Here is a 14,205-nt window from a genome sequence, read left to right on the forward strand (position 1 = left end):
TGCCGACGGTGTTTTCCTCGACTCCCAAACCCCCTCTGTAGAAACGTTTGATCCTAACGTCCCGACAAAATAAAAGCAAATGCTGAAATCTGCCTATGTGGAAAAGGTGAAACAAAGAATTCATCATAAAGTAAGAATTTACCGTTCACCTGTAGCGTCTCTGCTTAATCATTCGTGTCAGCTTAGCTGGCTGCTGAGAAAGGAACCTGAGCCTGATCACAGATTACCATCACCGAATGAGCACTAGTGACACTCAGTGGATTATCCAGGAACAGCCAGTCCTAAAACGTGAGGTAACAGATGAATTGCCTTTGAACATATTAAAGGGACAGATCACTCCAACATCAAAATGACATGTTTTGACCTCTGATCTGTAGCTCCAATTATCCTTCTAGATCAGGAGTATCAAACATGCAGCCCAGGGGCCAAATCCCGGCCCGTCAAAGGGTCCCCCTGCCCCACTGCATGGCTTCAGAAGGTGGGAAATAAAAATGCTTTGAATTCATTAATAAAGTATTTCTAGATTTTAAAGTTGTTAGGATTATAAAGAATTTAAATACTCTTTGTTGTTTCACACTGAAGGTTTTGTACTTTTGTACATCAGCTGTGATCCTTAGATTTTAACACACGTGTAGCTCATGACTGTTGGAAAAACAGACCTGCAGGTACGAGTCTGACTTCATTCACTCCGTTTATTTTGTAATGTTGCCTGTAGGTGATATTAACACTGAGATGCATTTAACTGTTGATTGGGACATGTGTGTTTCGTGCTGAAATAAACAGCACTTTTTCTTATCACTGTAAGAAAATCACACAGACCTGGTCCCTTTATGAACTTTGGACCTGTTTCCATCCTGACTGATACGCTCCCCAGTGTTCATAAGTTTCTCCTTTTAAATCACTTTTAAATGAAATGAGTTACTCTGAGGGTAAACACAAGCTTCCACCTGTCTGAGTTGGTGCAAAATTGGACACATATGCTTATTTTTTACAAAACAACAATAACTGATGTTGTTTTCCAGCAAGCAACTTCGATTACCTTACACTGATAAGTAAGATGTATGCAGGTATACTCTAGTTTCCCCTGAGCTGATCCGTGGTATGTCACAGAAACACACAGGTATGAGGGCAGATGGAGGGCAGTTATTTTAAATTCATCAAAAATATGTGTATGCATTTGAATCAACTGGAGATAGCAGCCTTTCCCCACTGAGGTCTTTAATCTTGCCAAACTGTATGTTTTGCCAGCAGGCAGCGGAGACCACTCACTGAAAAGGAGGAATCTATGGATGCAACTAGAGGCGGGCGGATCGATATCAGTACCAATGCTAGTATTGGTATGGGATCAATACTAAGTTATACTTTGTTTTTACCCTCTAAATTCCGTGTGTAGCTCACTGAACATTTTAAATTTTTTTGTTGTTTGTTCCCAGAAATAAAAAAAGAACTCAAACGTGCACTATGAATAATATCTTAACCTTTTTTTGTGTTGACTGTTTTATTTATAACCTATACCACGTTTAAAGAACAGAAGCTGACAAAAAAATAGTTTCAAAATACATAAAAATATGAAAGTTGTACTTTGTTGTGTTAACTAATAATTGTGGAAAGTAAACATCACAATGGTCATTAAAATTGATGATGATTAATCTCATAAATCATGCTTTCCCCTGAATAAGCTGATTTTATAGGTTAAAAGTATCGGTACTAGTATTGGCAGCACTGCTGGGGAATGCGCAAATAAATATCACCAGTTAACCTAAAACCGAGTTAAACTGGAACACCATTAACACCGGTGTGTGGACGAGTATCCTCCGACCTGCACAGTTCAGGGTCTCGTTATCATGTGGAGGGCAGAGGCGAGCAGGCGAGAAAGCTGCTCGCAGACGTCCTGCTGCCTGCCTACAGCAATGACTCATTGGTCTACAGTCACGTGATAGTCACAGTCATGCCTTCTGATTGGTCCAGAATCTAACGCAGACGACCAATCATCCTGCGATGCGGAAATAACGTCTCCAAAACGACAACAACGTAGCGGGAAATTGAAAGGAGAAGCAGCTGGTAACAGTGCACAGTTTCTGCAATTTTAGGTTTTCAGTTAAATTACAGTTTAAAATGGTATCTTTAGAGCTTTAAGCGATGTTTCCTGGTTTTCTCTGTGGACGCGGTATGTTGCCGCTAGTTTAGTGTTTCCTCGTAAAATCTCGTAAAAGTATTGACTGCAATGAACGCTGTATTTATTTTTGACATGTTGCTCAAAAAGGCTGTAAATCTGTGACTTAGCAGTTTCCTGTCCTCTCTATCAGCCATTCCTCCTTCTTGTTTCGCAGGAGTCACCGATGCAAGTCATCTGCCTCCATCATCCTCCTCTGTCATACCAACCCTCTACATATCCACCTACACTACATCCATGAATCTCCTCTGTGGTCTTCCTCTTTTCCTCCTGCCTGGCAGCTCCATCTTCAACATCCTTTGTCCAGTATATCCACCGTCCCACCTCTGCACATGTCCAAACCATCTCAGCCTGAGCTGTCCGTCTGATGTACACATTTTCAGTCTTTCTATCAGTCCCACCATCTCCAAATTATACATCACAGCAGATCTCTCTACCATCTTGTAAACCTCCCTGTCACTCTTGTTGTTATCCTCCTGTCACAAATCACCCTGACACTTGTCTCCACCCGCTCCGCCCTGCCTGTGCTCTCTTTCACGTGCACACTGTCTGTTGCTTTCGATGGATGATCTCAGGTATCCAGTGGAGCAGAACCACTGGATCATCATAGTGCAGGGTTTTGGGTGACAACATGTCCCTATTTATGTGGGACTGCACTGGTCCCCCTATGCCACACCTGGAGACAATAACCCACATTTTGATTGGCTCTGCAGAACATGCAGATGCCATACTCATCAGGGAAAGTTACACGTCACTAAAATGTCACAAGCTAGTAGATTATGTTCAGTATGATGGAAAGAACTGCAGAAAAACGAAGCAGCAGTATGTACTGAAAAATGGAGTAATGAAATAACAGTGAAATAAAAGGAATTTATTGGAATATATAAATACTGTTGCGTGAGACCATAAGAACAAGCTTAAGCTTCCTTTTATCCTCATTGTGTTTACCTAGCAAGAGAGTTGGAAGTGTGTTAGATTTGACCTCTATATGCTAAATAAATCTGGGAAAATGTACGTTTTAGTGTACTGTACAAACATTTCAGGCGACCTCTCAACTATGTTGACATGTCCCACTTCACCCCAGTCACACACAGCGTTTGCCCTACATTTAGTTTGTTGGGATCTGGTCAAACTAGTAGGTGGCAAAGTTACAGAAGATGCCTTTAACTATTCTCTGGTCATCATAATAAGACGATACAGAAGGAGAGCAGAAAATAATTCATTCCTAATTTCTGTCTAGAAGCAGCACACAAAGAGGTCCCAAAGAAATCTGAGTTGTAAAATAAAAAACAGTTCTGTTAATCGGAGTGGTATTTTTCAAGATTTTTTTTTTAAATCAAATGGTCAAAAACAAAATGTAAAAAACATGAAGTTTTTTTTCCTTTTTTCTTTTTTCCTCGTAAATTTGTACATTTACCATTTTTTTCTCAGAATTTTTCCCTTTTTTCTCCCAAATTTGCAAATTCTTTGCTATTATAACTGTCAATTAAATTGATAAATTTGCATTTGTATTTTTCTCTCAGAATTTTCTTTTACATTTTTTTTCTCAGGTAACTCGAACATTTCTTTCTGGTAAATTAGATAAGCTCCAGTTCTTCTAAAGATTTGTTGTTCTTGTATTGTTTTGTTGTTGTTGTTTTTTTAGTTTCATATTTTTAATTTAAACCCATTTTTTTTAAAAATGAAAAATTTCAACTTAACCTTGTAGTAAAGTAGTAAAGCAATGCAGCTTTGCCCTTTTTACTTTATAAATTTGAGTTTTTTCTTGTAAAGTTGACCATTTTTTCACTTAAATGTCTTTTTCATGAGTTTTCCTATTTTTTCTTCTGCATTTGTGAATTTCTTTTCAATTTTTGTTTCTCTAAAACTTTTTTCTTGTAAATTTCCTAGTGTTTTTTTGTCACAAATTTGAGACTTTAATCTCAAATGCCACTTTGTTTTTTCTTGACGGGATAAAATGTTGGACCTTTGTTACGGATCGGTGAAGAATGCTTATAAATCCCTCCCGCTTCCTCCTCTGGGATCTGCTGACCATAACTGTGTGCATCTTCTGCCCATCTATAAAACTGTCTTAAAACGAGAGAAGACAAAGACTAAGGATGTTGACATATGGTCAGAAGAATCTGTGCTTACCTTGCAGGAATGTTTTAAGTGTACAGATTGGGAAGTTTTTATTCAGTCTTGTGGAGATGATCTCGACGCTTTGGTGGATGTTACTAGCTCTTATGCAGTATTTTATAAAGATATGATTATACCCCGTAAGCGCGTTAAAGTCTACGCTAACAATAAGCCATGGGTCACTAAAAGCGTCAAATCCTGTTTAAGGAAAAAGAGACAGGCCTTTAAAGAGGGGGCTGTTACTGATTTTCAGACAGCCACCAAGGAACTGAAAATCGAGATCTTGAAGGCAAAACAGAGCTACAAAAACCTTCTTGAAAGCAAATTTGCTGCAAAAAATTTTGGGTCTGCCTGGACTTGTATGAAAACCATAGCAGGGTTTCAAAATCCCCAGAGCAGCAGTCAGATCATTTTAGATGGTTTTAATTCAGACAGATTTTGCAAACGCTTTAAATATGTTTTATGCTCGTTTTAGTTCTTCTGATTTTAGCGAGGATATTTTGGACCTGAAACAGAAACTGAGAGATACTCAGCACTTTATCATTGAACTCAGTGATGTCAAAAAGGCCTTTCATACAGTCAATGTGAACAAGAGCCAGGGTCCTGATAATATTAGTGGCCGCTTAATTAAATCTTGTGCTGACGAACTCAGTCCTATATTTCAGGTTATTTTTAATAAATCCTTGCAAACACAACATGTGTCCTCTCTTTGGAAAGAAGCAGTCGTGGTTCCTGTCCCTAAATCTAGTCGTCCAAAAATTCTAAATGACTTCAGGCCTGTTGCCCTCACTTCAGTTGTAATGAAAGTCTTTGAAAAAATCATCAGAAATGTGATTATGAAAGAGACTGAACATCAGCTGGATCCAATGCAGTTTGCATACAGGCCCAACAGAGGAGTGGAGGACGCACTTTTGACTTTGTTAAATCTGATTCTTAAACATGTAGAGAGTAAAGGGACTTTTGCAAGACTTCTTTTCATTGATTTTTCTTCGGCTTTTAATACAATACAGCCCCATATTTTAATTAAAAGACTTTTAGAACAGTTTGAAATCAGGAAAAACCTGGTGGGCTGGATTTTAGGTTTTTTTAACTAACAGGTCACAAAGAGTGAGAATAAATGGGATTCTGTCTGACCCAGTGTTCTCCTCCACAGGTTCTTCTCAAGGGTGCGTCTTATCTCCCTTATTATTCATTCTCTATACAAACATGTGTCAGAGCAGATATGAAAACAGGGCCATCATTAAATATGCAGATGACTCTGTTATTGTCAGCTTACTGAAAGAGGGTGAAACTAACCACGGTCCAGTCATTGATGACTTTGTTCAGTGGTGTGAGGAGTCTTATCTCCAGCTGAACATATCTAAAACAAAAGATATGGTGATTGATTTTAGGAAACAACAAAATGGGCACGCAGTCACTTTAATTAAAGGTCAGAAAATAGAGCAAGTACAATCATATAAATATCTTGGGACCATAATCAATGAAAAACTGAACTTTGATCAAAATTGCAAATCAGTTTGTAAAAAGGGTCACCAGCACCTTTATTGTCTTAGGAAACTTGCTCATTTCCACATTGACCAAAAAATTTTAACTTTGTTTTATCGTTCTTTTATTGAGTCTGTTTTATCCTTTTGTTTGGTGGCATGGTTTGGTCAGACCTCTGTCACACAGAAAAACTCTCTAAATCAGATAGTGAGATGGTCCAGTCGTCTGATAGGTGAACCACAGTCTTGTTTAGCCTCCCTGTACTCCAAGCAGGTACAGAGGATGGCTTTATCAATCCTTAAAAATGGTTCCCATCCTCTAAGGGGTGAATTTCAGCTTCTTCCCTCAGGACGGAGGTTTATAAAAATAGCTTTGTCCCCGTTGCTGTCACTGAATTAAATAAGAACTGTTTTTGATTCGAAATATTAAAATTACTATATATGTGCCACAGTGAGGTTTATATCTTTACTAGGTATGTGTGTTTTTAAAGGGATGCCATATGCTGTCATTTTTTCTGTAAAGCAAATTTACCTTGCCTATGGGTATAAATAAAGTTACCTTGACCTTGATAATGGCTCTATCACAGTGTCCCATTATGTCAGAACACAAAATGCCATAACCCTAAAAGCAGCAGCATGGACGGCAGCCATCAGTAATCCCTTCATTTAGATGAGTGCTGATACCTTCTGTGATCAGCTCGTATGTATGAGAGCGTGTGACAGGGAAGAGTTGTGGCCTGTTTGCTGTTCATCTTGCATTTCCCACCTTTCATGGCCTGATTGTGTGCAGCAGAAGAAAAGAGCTTTGAGTTCTCTCTCCCCCTTCACTGCAACATTTTACACACACACTGAGTCATGGCTGGCAGCGGTCAATCAAGGTTCCTGTGTAATGTGTAAACACATGTGTGGGTTGGCTAAGGTCACTCACCTGGCCTGCAGTCGTGTCCTCACATGAATAACAACGAGTGCGGAAGATTGACGGACTGATAAAAACACACTTTTTAATTTCTAATATGGTAAATGGTAAAAAAAAAAATGGCCTGCATTTGTATAGCGCTTTACTCAGTCCCTAAGGACCCCAAAGCGCTTTACACTACATTCAGTCATTCACCCATTCACACACACATTCACACACTGGCAATGGCACGCTACATTGTAGCCACAGCTGCCCTGGGGCGCACTGACAGAGGCGAGGCTGCCGGACACTGGCGCCACCGGGCCCTCTGACCACCACCAGTAGGCAAACATAGCATAATATTGCAACAGACCCTTTAAAACCCCCACAGTTTCTTTCTTCTGTTTGCCTGCTGTACTTCACATTCACCACCCACAGCCATCTGCATTTCTGCAAACACTGGTCTCAACCAGTGCGGCCTTCCAGCCTCAGGGATCGATAGCTTGTCCTGACCATGGCATATATGCCCTCTGGATCCCAGGAATTGTGACAGCAGACGCCAGCAAACTGCAGACTTTTCCACAATCTCTCTGCTCCTCATCCTAACTCGACCTCCATCTGCACCGCGGTGTAGCTGAGTTTTTTTCCTTTTTTCTTTTTTCCTCGTAAATTTGTACATTTACCATTTTTTTCTCAGAATTTTTCCCTTTTTTCTCCCAAATTTGCAAATTCTTTGCTATTATAATTGTCAATTAAATTGATAAATTTGCATTTGTATTTTTCTCTCAGAATTTTCTTTTACATTTTTTTTTCTCAGGTAACTCGAACATTTCTTTCTGGTAAATTAGATAAGCTCCAGTTCTTCTAAAGATTTGTTGTTCTTGTATTGTTTTGTTGTTGTTGTTTTTTTAGTTTCATATTTTTAATTTAAACCCATTTTTTTTTTTAAATGAAAAATTTCAACTTAACCTTGAAAAGTAAAGCAATGCAGCTTTGCCCTTTTTACTTTATAAATTTGAGTTTTTTCTTGTAAAGTTGACCATTTTTTCACTTAAATGTCTTTTTCATGAGTTTTCCTATTTTTTCTTCTGCATTTGTGAATTTCTTTTCAATTTTTGTTTCTCTAAAACTTTTTTCTTGTAAATTTCCTAGTGTTTTTTTGTCACAAATTTGAGACTTTAATCTCAAATGCCACTTTGTTTTTTTCTTGGCTTTACAAATGTGTAAAGCAATCCAAGTGTTCATAAACACTTGGATTGCTATGTAATTTTCAGTCTTTTAAACACCACAAGACGAAGGCCACTTACTTGTTTATTAAAGTGAAAGCAGACATTTCCAAAACTGGCCACTCAAATGAGAAAAATCTTGATACTTGATTGATAAATAATACTAAACCTCGGGGGAGAAATATTTCAGTGAGATTCAAACTGTCTCTTCAATCTCTTCATGAAAAGGATGAGTCAGTCATTGTCTGGGAAATGGTTGTGGTCTCCGGCAAATCGTTGTTTCGGTTAAAGCCTAACAAACTTCTGAATTTGACTAAGAACCGATCCTTTTTTTCTACAGCACATGTTGTAGCTTTTGAAAGCAGGGAGACATAGATGGTACCATAGTAATAATAATAATGGCTCTATCACAGTGTCCCATTATGTCAGAACACAAAATGCCATAACCCTAAAAGCAGCAGCATGGACGGCAGCCATCAGTAATCCCTTCATTTAGATGAGTGCTGATACCTTCTGTGATCAGCTCGTATGTATGAGAGCGTGTGACAGGGAAGAGTTGTGGCCTGTTTGCTGTTCATCTTGCATTTCCCACCTTTCATGGCCTGATTGTGTGCAGCAGAAGAAAAGAGCTTTGAGTTCTCTCTCCCCCTTCACTGCAACATTTCACACACACACTGAGTCATGGCTGGCAGCGGTCAATCAAGGTTCCTGTGTAATGTGTAAACACATGTGTGGGTTGGCTAAGGTCACTCACCTGGCCTGCAGTCGTGTCCTCACACGAATAACAACGAGGGCGGAAGATTGACGGACTGATAAAAACACACTTTTTAATTTCTAATATTGCAACAGACCCTTTAAAACCCCCACAGTTTCTTTCTTCTGTTTGCCTGCTGTACTTCACATTCACCACCCACAGCCATCTGCATTTCTGCAAACACTGGTCTCAACCAGCACGGCCTTCCAGCCTCAGGGATCGATAGCTTGGCTGACCGTGGCATATACGCCCTCTGGATCCCAGGAATTGTGACAGCAGACGCCAGCAAACTGCAGACTTTTCCACAATCTCTCTGCTCCTCATCCTAACTTGACCTCCATCTGCACCGCGGTGTAGCTGGACCAACCGTGGGCTGTGGGGACTGAACGCTGCGAGGCCTGGGTCAGTGAATGTGCTGCAGGATGACTTGGAAAGCAATGGCAGGTGCACTACTGCTCACTCTGAGCCTTATTTTGCTGGGGTGGGGAGCTGAGGGCCAGGAAAACGGACGTGATAAGGTATGTTACTGCAATGCACAATGCCTAGAATTAAAATGTGCACTCGGTGTGTGTGCGTAGGAAGTATCATCTATATGCACCTTTTCAGCCTTTAATGAAGTCCCTGATTCTCTGCAGAAGCATGGATGACTGTAGTGGCATACATTGTTTCTGCACACTTACATGCTACTGCTCCTGATGATTGGAAATATCTGCCTGTATCATTTAGATACATCTTTTTCTTCTAGAAAAATCTACTTTGTTGGCTCATAGGTTATGTTTTAAAGAATAAAAGTCTAAGGGGGAGGGGGGTATCGAAACATTTGCTTAGACTTTGCTCAGTTTGCTCAGTTTGTGGACGCATCAGCATCATTAAGATAAGAGAAGAAATACTTTACTTTTGTCCCAGTTTTGGGAAATTGCTAACACAAAAAGAAAAGCAAGACTTGTTTTTCCTCTTAAATGTTGTACATACACATGGTTCATATCCACAAGTGAGTGTTGTGTGGTTGCTCTTGTCAATGAAATGCAGTGATGTGGCACTTCATCACCATTTAATAATTTCTGCACACTGCTCTGTTCAGCTTCTTTTTTTTTTTTAAGTCGAATCAATAACTGAATAAATTTAATCTCTCGGTTTAATGTGGTTTTAACGAGCAGCCAATGAAGATCTCTGAGTGTAAAATACTGAGGCTGAGTTCAATAAATTAGAGCTGCGTGTAATAAAAAGCTGTGAGTAACAACCTAAGTGTCAGTTCAGTGCGAGATGAAGCTTGTGTCTTCCAGAAAAAGGTGCCGGGCAGTTCTACTGTCAATCTGGGTCAGAACACCCACGACTGGAGGCCGCTGATCCACACAACGGTCAACCTTAGTGAGATCGGCAGGTACGTGTGCGATGGGGCAAATCAGTGCACCGTCAAGCCTGCACAGCAGCTCATCTGTGGGCAAGAAGGTGCACATGATTCTTCTAGGATTTCAAATTAAAACGTGACATTGAAGTTCAGTTTTTACTGAACAGGCGTACATGAGCTCTCTAAGATCAGTCAAAGATAAATAAGCAGGTTGTCTTATTAATGCACCAATGAGCAGCCGTCACTCCAATTTACTGTATCTTTATTCTGCCACGCAGCATCAAATCCTCCTTTGAGTTCCGGACATTTGACCCAGAAGGTCTGGTTTTCTACGGAGACACAAAAAACGGGGATGACTGGTTTATTTTGTCGCTGAAAGACGGCGTCCCTCTGATACAGATCAACAAAGGGGTGCTCGTCAGCGTAGCGGGCACCCCGAGGCTCAATGACGGGAAATGGCACACAGTAAGCATCCAGTGATCACTTGGAAATCAGTTTGTTGAACTCCAACTGGCTAAAGAACTGCTTTATGTTGCTTTTTTTAAAACTCGCCCCCTTATGCTTTTCCTTATTTTCTGTCATACATATACATATATCCTCACAGTAGTGGATGTTCATATTAAATATTGAGGTCAGTTCATATGCAAATTATTATGGTCATCGTCATATAAGGAAAACAGCTGTGAGCACACAAATTCCACCCATCTGCTCCTCGTGGTTTGTTTGCAAGAGACAGCCAATCAGAAGAAAGCTGGAGTGGCCTTGAAGGGGGAGTGGCTAAAACTGCTGGTTTCGGGCCTGGAGAGAACTCAGGAGCTGCTCCAAGGCTCCGTATGAGAAATTATGAAGAGCACCTTGAGAGCGCGAGAATAAAAACATGCTGGAAATGAGCATAACAGCTCATCTTAAAACTGGCTAACTGTACCGTTTGTTGTTCTCTTGATGCCACCAAGATGGAAGTGAGCAACCAGGGCAAATTCGTAAATCTGGAGGTGGATGGCACTGGCGGGCTGGTGGTGGGCATACATTCCAAGCAGATGGAGGAGGTCATTTACGGTAAACTTCGACTGGCCCTTGGCGGGATGCTGATCAGCAAAGAAAAGATGATTGTTCAGGTACTGTGTGTATTTTGCACCATTTGTTTTAAACTGCACTTCAGCTGCAAATAGACCAGATGCTGTTTTCCTTTCCTTGCACAAGACCTCTGGAAAATAGCTTCTTGAACATGTTTGAACCATCTCTCCTCTTCTTTTAGTTCAATCCCAAAATGGATGGCTGTGTGCGGAAAGGCAACTGGCTGAACCTCACCTCCCCATGGGTGGCAGAGGCAGACGAGCTACAGCCTTGCTATGAAAACATCCAACCTGGCAGCTACTTCCCTGGCACAGGATTTGCCATTTTCAACACCTCAGGTGGGAACACTCTGCTAAATTATCCCAGATACGAGCAAGTGTTTACACTCCTTTATTCAATAACAAGCTTTCCAGCTGGCCCGGATATTGCATTTATGCATGATATGGCATCTCGGGTAGCAATATTTCTCCTACTTCTAAGTAGGTACTCCTTCTGATCAGATTCAGCACGTTAATTTGTATTTATTGGAAGTGGTTTTAACTGCCTCAACACATCAGCAAATGACTTTTTTTCTTCTTTTTTTCCCAGATTTCCAGATCGATGGAGATCACGAGGTCCATATTGAACTGTGGGGGGATTTCAGCCAGATGGACGGGACCCTTTTGAGCATCAAAGCTGATGGGGAGGAGCTCATGTTCTCTGTGGTAGCTGATAATAACACTAAGGTATCCACATAAGTCAGATGTATTTGCCCTCAAAGCGGGATTATTAACTTAGCAATGATGTTTGTTTCATGCAAATAACACACACAGATCAGTGTACGTCACAGTTCTGTTTCCATTTGGCATTCAGAACTTCACATTCACCTCTAGAGAAGAGGTGTTCACCATGAAAAACACTTTCAAGAGGCTCCAAATTAAGTTTCTGAAGGATTCGCTGAGTGTGGTTAAACATGAGGAAGAATCATCGGCTGATTTTTCAGTCAGTGCAGGGAGCACCAGTTATTTATCAGCTTGGAGAGATGGTCATCTTGCCATTGGAGGCCTTTTGGGTGAGACTGCAGCTTTAAAGTATTTCAGTCTAATCCTGTATTACTGTGCAGCAACACAAAAAAAGGATCTGCTCTGTGTAACTCGTGAAGACGATCGTTTTCTTCATCTATTTTGTCTTTTCAGGTGAGAATGACGACGATGTCGGCTCCCAGTTCTTGACAGGCTGTCTGGAGAAGATCCAGGTCCAAGGGAAGGATTTGGATCTGGATTTTGCACGCGTGAAACACGTGTCCGTTTCCTCTCACAGCTGCCCCGCTTAAACCACAAAAGCATGCTTACACTTTAGGGTATGCTGAGTAGACATGGTGTTTGCAGTGATGAGCACTAAAGTGTTTTAAGTCAGAATTTTATACTTGTACCAGTGAATCTCTAAAGTCTAAATAATTTAGTGCTAAATATTAATATTTTACAAGATGTCTCTTCCACTTTCCCACTTTTAACACAACATACAGATAAATCTGATAAATGTGAGCAGTTTTGTGACCCTGGTACGTGCAACAGCAAGCTTTTGAATAAAATATGACTTTCCCTAAAATGGTTTCTGATACATATTCATTTTTCTGGTATATTTTAAGGCAAAATAGAGGAGTAAGATGTGTAACAAAGAAAACTGTTATGTTATTTTGTTATGAACACCTTTATTCTTCAGCACAGCCAGAACTCTCTTAGGCAGTTTTTTTTTTTTTTTTTTGGTAATTTCTTTAAGGGGGCGATCGTGGCTCAAGAGTTGGGAGTTCGCCTTGTAATCGGAAGGTTGCCGGGTCGAGCCCCAGCTTGGACAGTCTCGGTCGTTGTGTCCTTGGGCAAGACACTTCACCCGTTGCCTGGTGGTCAGAGGGCCCGGTGGCGCCAGTGTCCGGCAGCCTCGCCTCTGTCAGTGCGCCCCAGGGTGGCTGTGGCTACAATGTAGCTTGCCATCACCAGTGTGTGAATGTGTGTGTGAATGGGTGGATGACTAAATGTGTAAAGCGCTTTGGGGTCCTTAGGGACTAGTAAAGCACTATACAAATACAGGCCATTTACCATTTAAGTAGTCTCCAGGAATAGTTGTCCAGGCTTCCTGAAGGACATTTAAGGCTGCCTTTTGTCCTGTTCTATGTTAACATGATGCCACATTGGTCACCCACATTGATCATTTATCCAATCCTCTACTCTTGGCTGATTATCTATCAGCTCAAATACAGTCATTTATAACCCGGTTAGACCTCTTAGATCTTTTGCCACGAGGCTACCATCACTGAGTGTAGTCGATTTCCTTTAAAGCCAAATTTGAATTCTAATTTTCTTCAATTCTTTCAACTTACGTTCAGCCAGTCTTTTCACGCATGCCTCACAAGAACCCACTCGCTCTCGCCGAGTGACTGATCTTAGACATGAAAATTGCTCCCTCTAGTGGTTAATTAAACATAATGTTAAATTCATCAGAGACTTGTGTATGACGTCATCTATCCCATAAAATTAGATACACGGAAAAAGTCCAAATATTACTTATCAACTTTAAATTATGAAAGCAGAAAAGAAGAAAGATTAGAGCAAATATGAATGAAACGCTCAAGATCAGTTTCAGATAAAATGATGTCTGCTCGCTCGTTTCTGTATCCACTTATCGCTGCAAGAAGTCATCAAAATGTTATGTGCAGCTTTGAAATGAACTGGAAGATGTGAGAGGTCGGAGAACACAGACAGATAAATAGATTTATTTTCATTCAGAACATTATATACATTTGTTTCCCAAAACAGCATTAAACTAGCAATAAATAGAATACAAAATATAATAACACCTATTAATATTTAACTAGAAAATCATATAATAATAAAAACACATACATAAAGCGATAAAATGCGAACTGATAACGAACGTGACTCTAACTGTAGTTAAAGTAGAAAGTTTTTAGCCCTCGAGCCAATAAAGTGAGAAATAATCAAAAACAAGTGTACGACGAGGCTACGTTGAATGTAAAAACGTTAGCTTCTGAACCAAAGCGTTTATATAGACTTTAAAATGACGCCACGCTTTCAGTCATTAAAGCCTGAGGTGCGGTTGCTAACGATTCCGCACATCTGCCGGCTGCCATAATGTT

At 40.4% G+C, this 14,205-nt stretch overlaps 1 protein-coding gene across 1 annotated transcript; it reads left to right on the plus strand.

The window, feature by feature from the left end:
- The first annotated feature begins 7,948 nt into the window (after window positions 1-7,948).
- shbg (sex hormone-binding globulin) lies at window positions 7,949-12,659 on the plus strand. Its single transcript, XM_084924138.1, has 8 exons — window positions 7,949-9,168; window positions 9,934-10,031; window positions 10,277-10,463; window positions 10,952-11,113; window positions 11,254-11,410; window positions 11,661-11,797; window positions 11,925-12,123; window positions 12,248-12,659. The coding sequence occupies exons 1-8, from the start codon at window positions 9,061-9,063 to the stop codon at window positions 12,382-12,384; spliced, it is 1,185 nt and encodes a 394-aa protein (XP_084780264.1). The 5' UTR covers window positions 7,949-9,060; the 3' UTR covers window positions 12,385-12,659.
- Window positions 12,660-14,205: the final 1,546 nt, after the last annotated feature.

The sequence above is a fragment of the Perissodus microlepis genome, chromosome 3 (assembly GCF_051167445.1).
Source record: "Perissodus microlepis isolate ML-2025 ecotype Zambia chromosome 3, ASM5116744v1, whole genome shotgun sequence".
In the NCBI taxonomy this organism is placed as follows: Eukaryota; Metazoa; Chordata; class Actinopteri; order Cichliformes; family Cichlidae; genus Perissodus; species Perissodus microlepis.

What these genes read in the sequence shown, in the direction of transcription:
- shbg (XM_084924138.1), top strand. Translation starts at nt 9,061, where the DNA reads ATGTGCTGCAGGATGACTTGGAAAGCAATGGCAGGTGCACTACTGCTC. An exon ending in AACCTTAGTGAGATCGGCAG is followed by an intron (nt 10,032 to 10,276) that starts GTACGTGTGCGA and finishes TCTGCCACGCAG; the next exon opens with CATCAAATCCTCCTTTGAGT. An exon ending in TGCCATTTTCAACACCTCAG is followed by an intron (nt 11,411 to 11,660) that starts GTGGGAACACTC and finishes TTTTTTTCCCAG; the next exon opens with ATTTCCAGATCGATGGAGAT.